Source organism: Lontra canadensis, unplaced genomic scaffold, assembly GCF_010015895.1.
Source record: "Lontra canadensis isolate GAN:19392208 unplaced genomic scaffold, GSC_riverotter_1.0 scaffold2, whole genome shotgun sequence".
In the NCBI taxonomy this organism is placed as follows: Eukaryota; Metazoa; Chordata; class Mammalia; order Carnivora; family Mustelidae; genus Lontra; species Lontra canadensis.
The window spans coordinates 14,724,963-14,737,713 of NW_022630996.1; the positions used below are offsets into that span (position 1 = coordinate 14,724,963).

The 12,751-nt window shown below is 40.8% G+C and overlaps 1 protein-coding gene across 2 annotated transcripts in view; it reads left to right on the plus strand.

Annotated features, from left to right (window-relative positions):
* Positions 1-12,751, plus strand: part of COPG2 (COPI coat complex subunit gamma 2) — a 97,074-nt gene that overhangs the window by 22,856 nt on the left and 61,467 nt on the right. The window contains exons 6-9 of one of the 2 annotated variants that reach the window (XM_032869144.1): positions 6,567-6,642; positions 8,137-8,229; positions 9,549-9,635; positions 10,683-10,840. In XM_032869144.1, coding sequence (XP_032725035.1) covers positions 6,567-6,642; positions 8,137-8,229; positions 9,549-9,635; positions 10,683-10,840 — 414 coding nt within the window. The remainder of the gene's footprint in view (positions 1-6,566; positions 6,643-8,136; positions 8,230-9,548; positions 9,636-10,682; positions 10,841-12,751) is intronic. The other variant, XM_032869153.1, reaches the window with a different exon arrangement.

Sequence of the window (12,751 nt, forward strand, 5' to 3'; positions counted from 1 at the left end):
GCAGGGTACCGTTCAAGGTGGGAGGGGTACCGGGAAGGGGGCCAGTGAGGGCCACCACCATCTGCCTCTTTCATCAGGTATGCAGTAGCTTTTCCCAAGGCAATTTGTAGATTTCATTTGACACAGCTGTGTTATACGACTCTCGTTAGGACCAGAAAAGTGAATATTTCGCTTTTAAAGGCCAAGTATTAGGGGCAGGCAAAGGAGAAGGGGTTGAAAATGGGTATTAGATTAGTTAGCTAACAATATTTGCCACAAGTAACGAAAGAAAAATCTTCACTTAGATTGCTTATACTCACTGAATATTGGAAAAATTAAAAATAGATTAGGGTTTGTTTGTTTGTTTAGCTGTTAGTACTTCCCTCGGAATCCTGTTAGGCTGCCCTGAATTATGGTTTTCTTCTAGCTCATTTTAAGGGATTAGTAGATGTAGTAGGCAGAATAATGCCCCCCCGAAGATATCCCTGGCCTAAGTCCCAGGACCTGTGAATATGTTACATTACACTGCAGAGGGGAAGTAAAGTTGCTAATCAGCAGGTAGGGGGAACAGGGTGGATTATCCAGGTGGGCCCCGATAAGGATAAAGGTCCTTAAAAGCAGAAGAAGGAAGTGGAAGGGTCAGTGAAGAGATGGGACGATGGAAGCAGGTCACAGAGGCAAGGTTGCTGGAGGAAGGGGGCCATGAGCCAAGGAATGTGGGTGGCCTCTGGCAGTTGGAAAAGGCAAGGAAATGGATTCACCCCTACAGCCTCCAGAAAATAATGTAACCCTGGATACCTTGATGTTATCCTGTGAGATCTGCATTGTATTTCTAATTTATGGAACTTTTAAGATAAATGATTGTGTTCTTTCATCTTTAAGTTTGTAGTAATTTGTTACAGTGGCTATAGAAAATGAATAGATTTTGTAACATGTAAATATCACGTCAACACATTGTGTACTTTAAAATCATACAATGTTACATGCTAATTATATTTCAAAGCTGTGGGGGGAAACTTGGTACCCAGAAGTGGGGCACTGCTATAATAAATACCCGAAAATGTGGTAGTGGCTTTGCCATTGGGCAATGACTAGATGCTGGAAAAATTTGGGTAACATGACAGAAAAGGCCTATGTTGCCCTGAACAGAGTGTTAGTGGAAAGCTGGATGTCAGTGACCTTGGCAGATCAGAAAGAAGTGAGCAGAGTAGAGAAAGCTCTTATCCCTATAGAGAACGCTCACAATGTTTTGAATGTACTGTTAGTAGAAATATGGACACTAAAGTTGGTACTGGGAGGGCTCAGAAGGAAATGAGGAAGGTGTTAGCAACTGGAGGGAATGGGACCCTTGTCCTACAGCGGCAGAGAGCTTAGTAGGATTGTGTCCCACGATTATATAGAAATCAGTGCTTGTGAGCTTGACTGTTTAACTGAGATTTACAGAATGTCAAGGTGCAGCCTGGTTTCTTTTTACCACTTAGAGTAAAAGTGGAGAGTAGAGAAATGAATTGAGACACCTGTTAAAGAGCGAGGAGTTCTTTATAAATACATCATTGTGTTGTGCACCTGAAACAGATAGGTTATGTCAATCGTACCCCCTCCCCCCAAATCAAGAATTCCTCATGTGGGAAATTTTCAGCCTACCAAAATGGCAAAGGATGCTAAAAATCAAGCCATTCAGTAAGAAAGTGTGCTCTATAGGAAAAATCAAAGGAGTTACTCTGTAGCCTTTTGCTAACACCTCAGAAAGATGAAAAGGTCAGAGTCTTCACTCACACACAACACTCCTAAGAGATCAGGAGTGTGACTCATAGATTCCCTCGGCATCTAAGCAGAAGCCAGAAATAGAGATGGGCCTCCTTAGGCACGTTCTGTGGTGGAGGCCCTCGTCTGAGGGAGTGAGGCCCTGCCTGTCTGTGGGGTCCCGGAAGGCTCGTGAGACGCTTACAGCAGCAGCACCACGGCCAGTCTGGATGAAAGGGATGGAGGGAGACAAAGTGAAAGAAGGTTGTCAGGGTCCCAAATTCTCCCAACAGGATACCGGCCGAGAAGACTGCTCAGCTTTAAACCCATACCACCCTCACAGAAAGGAAGGATGGCTCTGAGGGCAGGGCTACAGGCCCATAGCGTGGAACCGTGGAGAATTCTACCCAACAGCTGAAACCTTTGCCAGTTTGTCTGGCTGGATTTCAGAATTGCTTGGGACCAGTGACTTTTTTTTTTTTTTTCCCCTCGTTCCATTTTCTCCTTGTGAACAGGAAAGTCTAAGTGCTATCCTGTGATAGCCCCACCATTGTATTCTGGGAGCAGAGAACTTGTTTTCTAGTTTCACGGGCCCACAGGTAGAGAGAAATTTCTGTTCAGGAGAGAGTATACCCAGTCTTACCTGTACCTAACTGAGCCGGTTTTTTATAAGGTCAGGATTTTTGAATCAGTGGAATTTCAGTGAGCTTTTGGGCTTACAGTTGGTGCTGTAATGCCTTGAGATCTGGGGGGGATCTTGGCATGGGGTGAATGTATTGTACCTGTAAGATGGCTGCGACCTTGCTGTCACAGTCACCTTAGCCCCGTGAGCCCTATTTTGGACTGCTAATCCACGGAACTGTAAGACAGTAAATTTTTATTTGAAGCCACTAATCATGGTCCTCTGTTCCAGCAGGAATAGAACTCTAATAGAGTAGATGACCATTCTGCATATGTAGACTGTTGTGTGACCTGAGAAACCATGGAGATTAAGAAAATCTAAAGGCAGACACTTCATAAAATGGTATACAAATGGCCAATAAATACATGGAAACGTTCTCAATAGTATTAGTCCTGAGGGAAATGCAGATTAAAACCTCAGTGAGATATCCTACTATATCCACTAGAATCTGTTAAAATAACAAAACCTGACAACACTAAAATCACCAAGTATATTGTAGGTGGGAATATAGATTGATACAATCGCCTTAGAAAAACCTACACAGAAAACTTATAAGGGGAAAAAATAACTTAAAGCCCTGAAAGACTCAAAATTTGCTTGAACAAATGTTTCTGCATAGATCAATTAAACAAAGATTTCAGTGCTCTCTAAATTAATTTGTATATTCAGGGCAATCTCAGTGAAAAATCAACAGGCTGTATACTATGGAGTTAGAAAAGTTGGTACTAAAGTTTTGTGGAAAAACAAACATTTTAAGAGTAGCCAGGAAACAACTGTAGAAAAACTGTGAGCCCTACAGGTCCGTGCAGTATTAAGGCCTGAACACTTAACAGTGTGATATTGGCGGATGGATAGACCCTGGAATAAAATTGTGTGAGGACTCTGTAATGAGTCACCTTGGCCATACTGATCGACATTTTCAGAATTTTCTGGTACAAATGGAAAGCATAGAATTAGACCCAAATACATGTGGAAATTTAGTGTATGCCCAAGTGGTATTTCCAATCACTGGGATAAAGAGGTATTTCCTGATACATGATGCTGGGACAACTGAGTACTACTTGGAAAAATAAAAGTAGATCCATATTTCACATCCTATACACAAACTAAATGGATAAGGAATATAAATTTAAAAAATGGAAGCCTACAGGCACCAAAAGAAAACATGAGTGTATTCCTCTTTATTTTTGTTGTAGGGGAAAGCTTTGTTAGGACTATAATTCCAGAGGCAGTGAGAGAAAAGACAGATAAAATATTTGACTACATAAGTTTCTTTTAGTTACGTGGCAAAAGCACTACATAGAAGATGAGCCAGGGATTTTCGGTAGGTATTAGTGGTATAGTTTCTTATGTCCATGGTATCCTACACAACATTGCCACTCCTTTTGTGACAAAAGTGGTGTGACTGTAGGTTCATGACTTAAGAGATACAGTAGTGTTACCATATCTTGTTTCACCTAGGAACCGACAGCCTGATGCAATGGTGGGATGACCTATGGAATGCTCAGCTGGGGTAGTAGTTAGAGATGGAAAGAGATAGAAAATTCTCCTCTAGGATGCAGCCTATGCATTAAGTGGATGGTCAATGTAGTGTATGGTACCAAGAAATATAATATGTGGGTCCAGGAATCAAGAGGTGGAAGTAGGACTTCCCATTGACTCCTGGTTCCCACTGTTTGAAGCTTGCCTTCAGCCCAGAAATACCCCCACGCTTTTGGATCTGTGTGTCTCAGTGATCGGTTGGCAACCACAGGCACTTACCCCATGCTCCAGTGTCAGAGAAGTCCTAGGGCAGACAGGGAGCCGGATTGCACAGTGGAAATGATGACTACTATTAGGCCACTTTGGATTATTTACGTAGTGGATTATTTACCAGCAGGTTAAAAAAAAAAAAAAAAAAAGCTGCTGTCCTCAGTTACCATAGAGGTAATTGACCTTGATAATGGTCTGGAGCTAGGCTTTTTGATATACAAACATGGAAGAGAGAACTGTATCTAGAATTGGAGTATATTTTGGTGTATTCATGTCTGAGACAGTGGTGAATAGAGAATAGGGAACAACCAGTGGTCCACCCCTGCTAAAATCTCCCAACAAAGAGCTCACATCCCTTGGAATAAAGGTTTGAGCCACTTACCAGACACCAGACCAAGAGCGCTAAGGTGCTGGCAGAGAGCGAGGGAGATATAGGAGGAGTGATTATGGGAAGGAGATGGTGAACCTCAGTTACGGCTTTGGAATGGGTCGTAGCAGCAAGGATTGTACCATATGCCCGTCATTTTCCTGCATCTTGTAGAAAGAGTGGATGGTTACCATCTCGGAGGCTCCGTGATCGGTTTAGTTTCCTGGAGGACACATTCAAATTTGAGGGGTGCAAAGGATGGACGGTTCTGGGTGCTGCTTTTGAGCCACCTCCCGCTTTCTCAGGGCTTCCCTCTGATCCCTGCTGCACTCGTGGTCCGCTGTTCCGGGCAGGGGCTGGCTCCCTGGCTTCAGCAGTGCCTCACTCCAGGCATACGCCGTGCCCGCCTTGTGTTTCTCCTCTTGCCCTGCCGTTTCTCTGGTGCTCCGGTTTGGGCACTCACCTGGAACTCACCTGTGGGAGTTAACATGTGAATTTAACCCAACGGGGAGTTAACACTCTGGATTTAAATCTCCGCCAGTGGCTGAGACCTAGTGGGTAAATTCTTTCCTTTTCATGCCTGCGGCAGCAGTGACTCACTAAAAAAAATTTCTTTGTATTATTTTCCCTCCTTTTTTCTCACCTCCCTGTCTTCACTTCCCTTCCCTCAGAACACATTCCCAAATAAATTACCTGTCTGTAAGCCTTTGTCAGGGCAGCTCAGACTAAGAGAGAAGTGCGGAGCAGCAGTCAGCAAACTTTGGCCCATGGCTAAAACTGCCACCTCATTTTGTAAATAAAGTTTTATTGGAACACAGCCATGCTTTTTTTTTTTTTAATGTCTTCTGCATTGCTGCTTTCATGTGATACAGAAGCCGAGAGGAGAGACCTCAGAAGAAACCGAACCTGCCAAGCCACAATTTCTAATTGGAAAAATGCAAATATTTGTGAAAAAGACTGGTTGATAGATTATTTATATCCCAGTCGTGGAAATCTGTGCCACTATTAAAATGATATTTTAGGTATATATTTGGATATTTAAAAATATAGAAGTACCTAGATTTAAAAGAAAAAATCTACCAATAGGGAAAGCTTCTTAAGATATATTAAGTGAAAAACGGAGGTGCCAGAAGAGTGGAGATTCACCTGCGTGTGTTTTTATGTCTCTATGGTTTTATATATTTTTTAAAAGTTCCTTAAGAAAACGTAAGTGGCTGTTCACAATGATTGTCTTTAGTTGAGCGGCACTATAGGCGAGGGTGGGTGAGGCGAGGCTTCGACTGTATATTATGCCTTTCTGAATGTTTTCAATGCATACTCTTACATGAAAATACTTCTGTAACTAAAAAAATGAAGAAATTGAAGGACTATCAGTTCTTCACAACTTTCTCCTCTTGGCAACCTGATGGAGCAAGTTGGAGCTGTAGGCTGTTTTGGATCCTGTGAAGGGGAGGGGATGGATAGTTGGTTTGGGGGACAAGAAGATAAAAGGGTGAATAACAGCGTGTAAGGGCTAAAAACCTCTTTAAAGTATGGACATGGAATTCAGTAGCTCCGTCCAACTCTTCTGCTTATTTCTGAAACGCAGTAGGAAGGTCTGAAGCCACTGACAACTGTCGCTTTAGGAAACCATTCCTGAGAGAGAGCATGACGTCGAGAGTTAATCATTTTAGTCCGTGTCTTTTAAGGAGTCTGATGGGTTTTTAGGAGTTGGGGATTTCACCATTGTCTTTACTTTTTATGCCAGTTATGAGCACCTAAAGTTATATATTATGTTTATGTGATAAAGTATATTATCTCCCCTCTCATTAATATGTTAGCTCCGTGAAGGCGAAGACTTTGTTTTGCTTGCTGCTCTAAACTTAGGCTTTCAGAGCCTTCTGCTCAATAGGTTTAATGTTCTTCCACAGAAGACACTCGGTGAATATTTGCTGAATGAATCGCTGCATTAAGATAATTATGGGGACAATGGGAATTAGCTGGGGGTGGGCTCCACAGGAGAGTGTTAATTGATTTCATGGTACCTCATTTGATTTTTCTTAGTCTGACTAAGGACATGACTGGAAAGGAAGATGTGTACCGAGGCCCAGCCATCAGGGCTCTCTGCAGAATCACTGATGTAAGTTCTCTTTGTTTACTGAAGCATCAAAAGGGACAGTGTGTTTATCTACAGGTGGGCGTGTACATGTAATAGGATTCCTTAGTCTGACTGTGTGAGTCTTCGGTATTACAGAAACCACCAGAAAGGCTTTTGTGCCTCCAGGCTTTTTTTCTTTCAGGTCGTCTTTTCCTTTTATGTATTTAGATTGGTCTCTTTCTCTCTCTATTTGCCCTCATGGAATTTTGTCCTAGTCGGGGAACATTGCTTGCAGGAGACGAAAACCCATTTGAATTTAGTTTTTTTGTTTTTGTTTTTGTTTTTAACTTTATTTTAGAGAGTAGATCGTTCAGAATTTGAGGTGAAGCTTACATCAGATGCCAGAGCAAGAAATAGGACATCTCTGAGGAACCCAGTAGCAAGATTTCTAGGATATTTATGATTGTGATCCATCAGCTTACCAGGCTCAGGCGTCCTCACTGAAATAGTGGAGAGAACCTGGTTCGCCATCGGCTAGCCTGTGGCCATGTAGCTATGTAGATGTGAGTCAAGTGTTTAACCTTGACTCCATCCCTGACATCTGGAGGGATGAGGTTATAGAGTACATTAGGCTGTCCCTTTCTAGGAACTCTGAGTAGGAAAGGTTAAAAGGAAGGGCAGGCTAGGCATTGCCAAGCATATCAAATAATATTTCAGCTCTATCCATGCTTGGGTATGTTTTATGTGGATGGTTACAGTCTTCTCAAGTTTTTAAAGGTTGTGTAACAGCAAATGGTAAATCTGGATGCTAAGAGGAGTAGTAGAAATGGTACAATGTTCTTTGCTGCTCAGCTGTTTGGCTGTGGTGGTTTTGTTTTTCTTATTTAAATTGATCACAGAAGATGTGACAGAGGCAGTGCCGGCAATAAGGCTGTCTGAGTATTGATCTCTGTCTGTTTACACATCTTCATCTGCTACCAGTCTCCCAGTGCTTAGCTTTCCTCCAGTTAAATTTAAAAAAGAACTTTATTTTTAGGGGATTTCCTATTGAGGGCTTACTATAGTAGTATATTAACATGTAATTCTTTGGTATCTAAAATAATCAGGGATTCCATTTGATTGAGAGGACTCTATGGAACCCAAACAAAATACATCCCCTTCATGCAGAGCTATCTTCAGAATTTCAAAACAGCTCCATCCCCATCTAGGAATTTCTTTTATTACCGCCCTGAGTAAGTTGAGCCTCTCTTTACACCTTTGTTCAAACTGGGATTCTCCACTTTGAGACTATTGATGTCATTGTTGAACAGTTAAGTTTTTTTCCTTCCATATACACTTAAATATTCCTCTTTGAAGATTTTTGTCTGGGTCCTGCCCTCTGGGGTAGGATTACTCTATTATATGATAATCCTTTTAATGCTTTCTAAATACTGGCACAGAAACAAATAGATGACTGCTTTTGTAAATTACTTTGAAGCAGTAGTTTTGGGTGAAAATGTTTTGCTTCAACAGCGGTTTCTTTATGCACGTTACCAGGGAACAATGCTGCAGGCCATCGAGAGATACATGAAGCAGGCCATCGTGGATAAAGTCTCCAGCGTATCCAGCTCCGCACTGGTGTCTTCCTTAGTAAGTGAGCGAGCAGCCGCCTGCCTTAGCGGCCGTTAGTTTCTACCACAAAAACCAAGTATTACTGCGATTCTCTCACAAATGAAACATTCACAAAATGTACGTACATCACTCTTTATCCCGGAGGGTTTTATCAGAGGAGCGTTAAAATGGGCAGTTAAAAACATGAAATTTTCCCTCTTGGTATGATGCTGTACAGGTCTCTAAAAAGTCCTTACTGTCTTAGCAGCCAGTCAACTTATAGTTTATATTTCTCTAGGTTTTTGTTTTGTTTTCTTTCTAATTAAGGTGTGAAAGAGTTCCAGATTCAGTTGAAGTTCCTGATGAAAAAACACAATTGAGATTTTTCTTTTCAGTGATAAAATCTGGATATTTGTATCTCAAACAGTGTACCTAAAACTTATGTAAATTCCTCCTTTTTTCCTTTTTTGGCTTAATGAATATCATTTATTCAGTATGAAATCTTTATATGTTCCACATTTTAAGAATAAATGTACATTAAATCTTGGTTTAAAAAAAAAACAAAACCAGGAAATCTTCATATTGAAAGGTTTTGGTAATTAAAGTTCTGTTGTATACATAATGAAGATGGGGATAAGGGAAAGTGGTGGACAGACAAGACATTGGCTGATTTTTAAAAAAATTTTTGTTTGTTTTTTAAATCGCTGTGACCTGTACTTCTGCCTCCTGCCGCTTTATCCTCTACTTTCCATAGCGTGTTTGGTGTCCTTCAGTCCAGAGCCTCTTGTCCCACTTTTAAATTTCTTACCGGAAAGTGGTCTTTGTTTCAGCAATACCTTTTCTTTCTCCTGTTTATCCAAACAAAATGCATTCATCACAGCCTTATCACATTGCATTTGATGAGAATCGGTTGTTTTCTGTGTCAATGGATCAGGTCAGACCCAGAAGAGGTTATGGGTCTGGAATATAATTGGTCAAGCAGGGGATATATCAGTACTATTTCTCTCTCTCTTTTTCCCTTCCAGTTGAGTTCTACTTCCTGGAAGTAGAACCTAGAATGCAAACATTATTTAAGCACCATTCTAGTCACTAGCCCTTCCTTTGTTGTCCTTCCCCTCTCATCGCGTCCTTTCATGCATGTCTCTCAGCGACCCCCCCACCCCCACCCCAACATCTTGGAGAAAGTTTCTGGTTTATTAATTGCCTTGGGAGTAGAGATTTGAAATAGATTACTAAAAGCTACAGAGTTGTCTCTTTCATTTGGAAATGTCTGTTAGTGATTTTCTAAGAAAACCAGTTCATGCTTGCAAACCTCTAGTCACTGTGCATGATGTCCTCTTACTTTGCTCTGTGTCTAGCACATGATGAAGATAAGCCATGATGTGGTTAAGCGCTGGGTCAACGAAGCCCAAGAAGCCGCTTCCAGCGACAACATTATGGTCCAGGTACCACCATCAAGTCACACTGTGTCTTGGGACCAGATTTCTTTAACCCTCCATCTTAGGGGCAATGTGTTGACTCCCCAGATGTGTACTAGCTAAAGGCTAATACGGAGCGGCTTATTAGTATGTATTCTCAAGTACATATCCCACTGATTAGAATTACTGTCTGAGGCACTGCTAGTGTTTCATAAAAGCTGTAGGAAAGTTCAAGAAAGATTCTTATGTTCAGTGGTGGTTGGAGATGCTCATTCCAAAGGTCCTTCATATTGCATTTCCAACCTTTATTTGAAAAATAATTTGTGATGAAGGATGTCCCAGTTCTAGGCTTTTTAGAACTTCGTTATGGTAGACATTACACAAACAGTGAAGAGTAATTTTTAGTTTGTGAAACTTAAAAACCTTCTTGGGAAGATCTTTTGATACTCATTAGTTCCTAATTAAAAGGAATAAGATTAAAATTTTAACTGGCAATTTTGTGTACTTGAGAGGATACGTATTACGTATTCATCCCCTTTCAGTGTTTACAATTTCTCACGTTAGCATGTTCAGTTATGAGGAAACAGAGTAGTAATTTTTCCCTCAAGGAACATTCTCGCTCTTTTAACTCTTACTGTGTTTTTACACAAAGTGCCACGATAATTACACTCCTTAAGTCTGCTTTAGGAGTTTACTCCTTTAACTACTAACATGGCCGCAGATGACTTAAAGCCACTAACAGAGACCTGTGACACTGGTAAAGCCTGGGACCCGAGAGCCTTTGTCCTAAGGATGTGTGGGGCCACGCTGAACCTTCTAGAGCCATCTTCGGATTGTAGGTCATCTCTTTAATACCACTGGTCCAATCTGAGTCCTTGATTTCTAGGGGTGAAGCTCTTATCGTCTCAGTCTTGCCTGTGTTTGATTCAGTATGAAAAAGATACTCTGTTGGTGTACATTTCACTTGGGTATCTCTTTACTAAAAATCTAGGGCCATATGATTTGATTTTCCTGGAAGTTTGTCCTCTCTCTCCTCAGCTTTCTGTGTGTGACATCGTTTTTCTTGTTCTTCAGTACCATGCATTGGGAGTCCTGTATCACCTCAAAAAGAATGATCGCCTTGCTGTTTCTAAGATGTTGAATAAATTTACTAAATCTGGTCTCAAATCACAGTTTGCTTACTGCATGCTGATTCGAATTGCTAGTCGCTTACTAAAAGAAAACGAAGAGGGGTAAGTGTCTTCACCTAAACCCCAGTTATTTTCTGTTTGCTGGGTTAACCTACTTCTGAGTTTATTTCCTTCATGTATTTTTTTGGGGGGTAGTGCTGATTTTACAGACGGATTTGGTGTTTTCCAAATAAAGAAAATTCATGGGATTCTAAGTAATGCAACCTTTTTTAAAAATTTACCTTAATGTATGCTCTGGTATATGTGCTTAATAGATTATGATTACCAATAATATGGTAAGAAACTGATATTGAACAAGAAATACTTTTGGATTTTAGGGTGTGCAATAATGTGAAAGCTAGAAGTGACATGAAGAATCTTGTTTGTTCCTTTTATTTTTATAAAAGAATATTGAAGTGCTGTATTTAATGATTTATTTATATAAAGGGCATGAAGGAGGAAAAGAGAATTCCACATTTGTAAGGCTCAGATTGTTCATGAAGTAGTGTTATATTATTTGATGGTAGGCTGTGATAGTAGAAGGATGAATATTGTAATCTCTTAACTAACCACAGAAAAGAAAATAGATCTAGCATAAATGTCAACAGAGAAGATAAAATGGAATATTAAAAAATATATATACAGTTGAGCTTCCTGCTTCTGGTAATGGTGGAGTAGCTTGTTCATACTAGTCCACTGCAAATACTTCTATCATTAGTACAAAACTTTGCCTTCCATCAAAAGTAGGAAAACCCACCACTGTTTGAAGTACTGGTGAGTGGTGAAAAGTAGGCAAAACCGAAAGGAAGTTGATGTCTGAGAGGCAGAAGCTGTAATAGGTGAGATTTCTATATTTCTGGCTAGTCTTCTGAGATCCTGCAGTTCCCAGATGTGAGATCACAGAAAGCCATAGTATTTACTGGACAAGAGGGGTCAGAACATAGTTTGAGATTGGAGGAATGATGAAAGCCTGTGGTGGAAATCCTGGAAAGGAGGGAACCACAATTGGGGTAAGCACCACCAAGGCCATTTCAAACTCTGTAAAACTCTGTGGTTTATATACAGTAAAAAATTGATAGAAGTGCCAAGAATTTGGAAAATGTGACTAGTAGTTAAGAGATAAAGCAGTCAACAGATACTGACTCTGATATGCCCTGGACATTGGAATCAGCAGACAAAAACTTGAGCAGATTTATAAAAGACGCTTTCAAGAGTTTAAGTGGGAAATAGTTATAATGGATGAGCAGGGGAAATGAAAACTATAAAAAGGAACTAAAAAGACATTCCAGAGCTTTAAATTCCTTGCCAGTCAGAATTCAACCAGAGAAGCAGAACCTGTAGCAGATAAATACATAAAGAGATTTATTACAAGGAATTGGCTTTTGCAGTGGGACCTTGCTAAGCAAGTCCAAGATCTTTAGGGCAGGCTGTTGGGAAGGGAAGATACCACAGGCAGGTTGGAATTCAGGCACAGGGTGAAGCTGCTGTCCACTGGTGGAATTTGTCATCTCACATTTTACTATAAGCAGCAAGATGAAATCAGGTCACACCTTCAACACTTTCCCTGGAAAATTCCCTCCAGTAAAGAGTCAGGTTCATTATCTACAGGTTATACTTCCCTATAACTGCAGGACACGATTTTGCTAATCTTTCCACTAACCTATAACAAGGATCCACTTTATTCCAGTTTACAATAACTCCTTCTTCCTTCTGTGCTCTTGCAGGATCCTCCAAGATTGGATTTTCCCCCTCCCTTCCCCCCTCCCTTCCTTCCTACCTTCCTTCCTTTTTAATTCTAGTATAGTTAGCGTACAGTGTTCTGTTAGTTTCAGGTGTACAATATAGTGATTCAAGAATTCCATACATCACCCAGTCCTCATCAGAACAAGTGCACTCCTTAGTCCCCATCACCTATTACCTCACCCCCATCCACCTCCCCTCTGGTAACCATTGGTTTGTTCACTATAGTTAAGA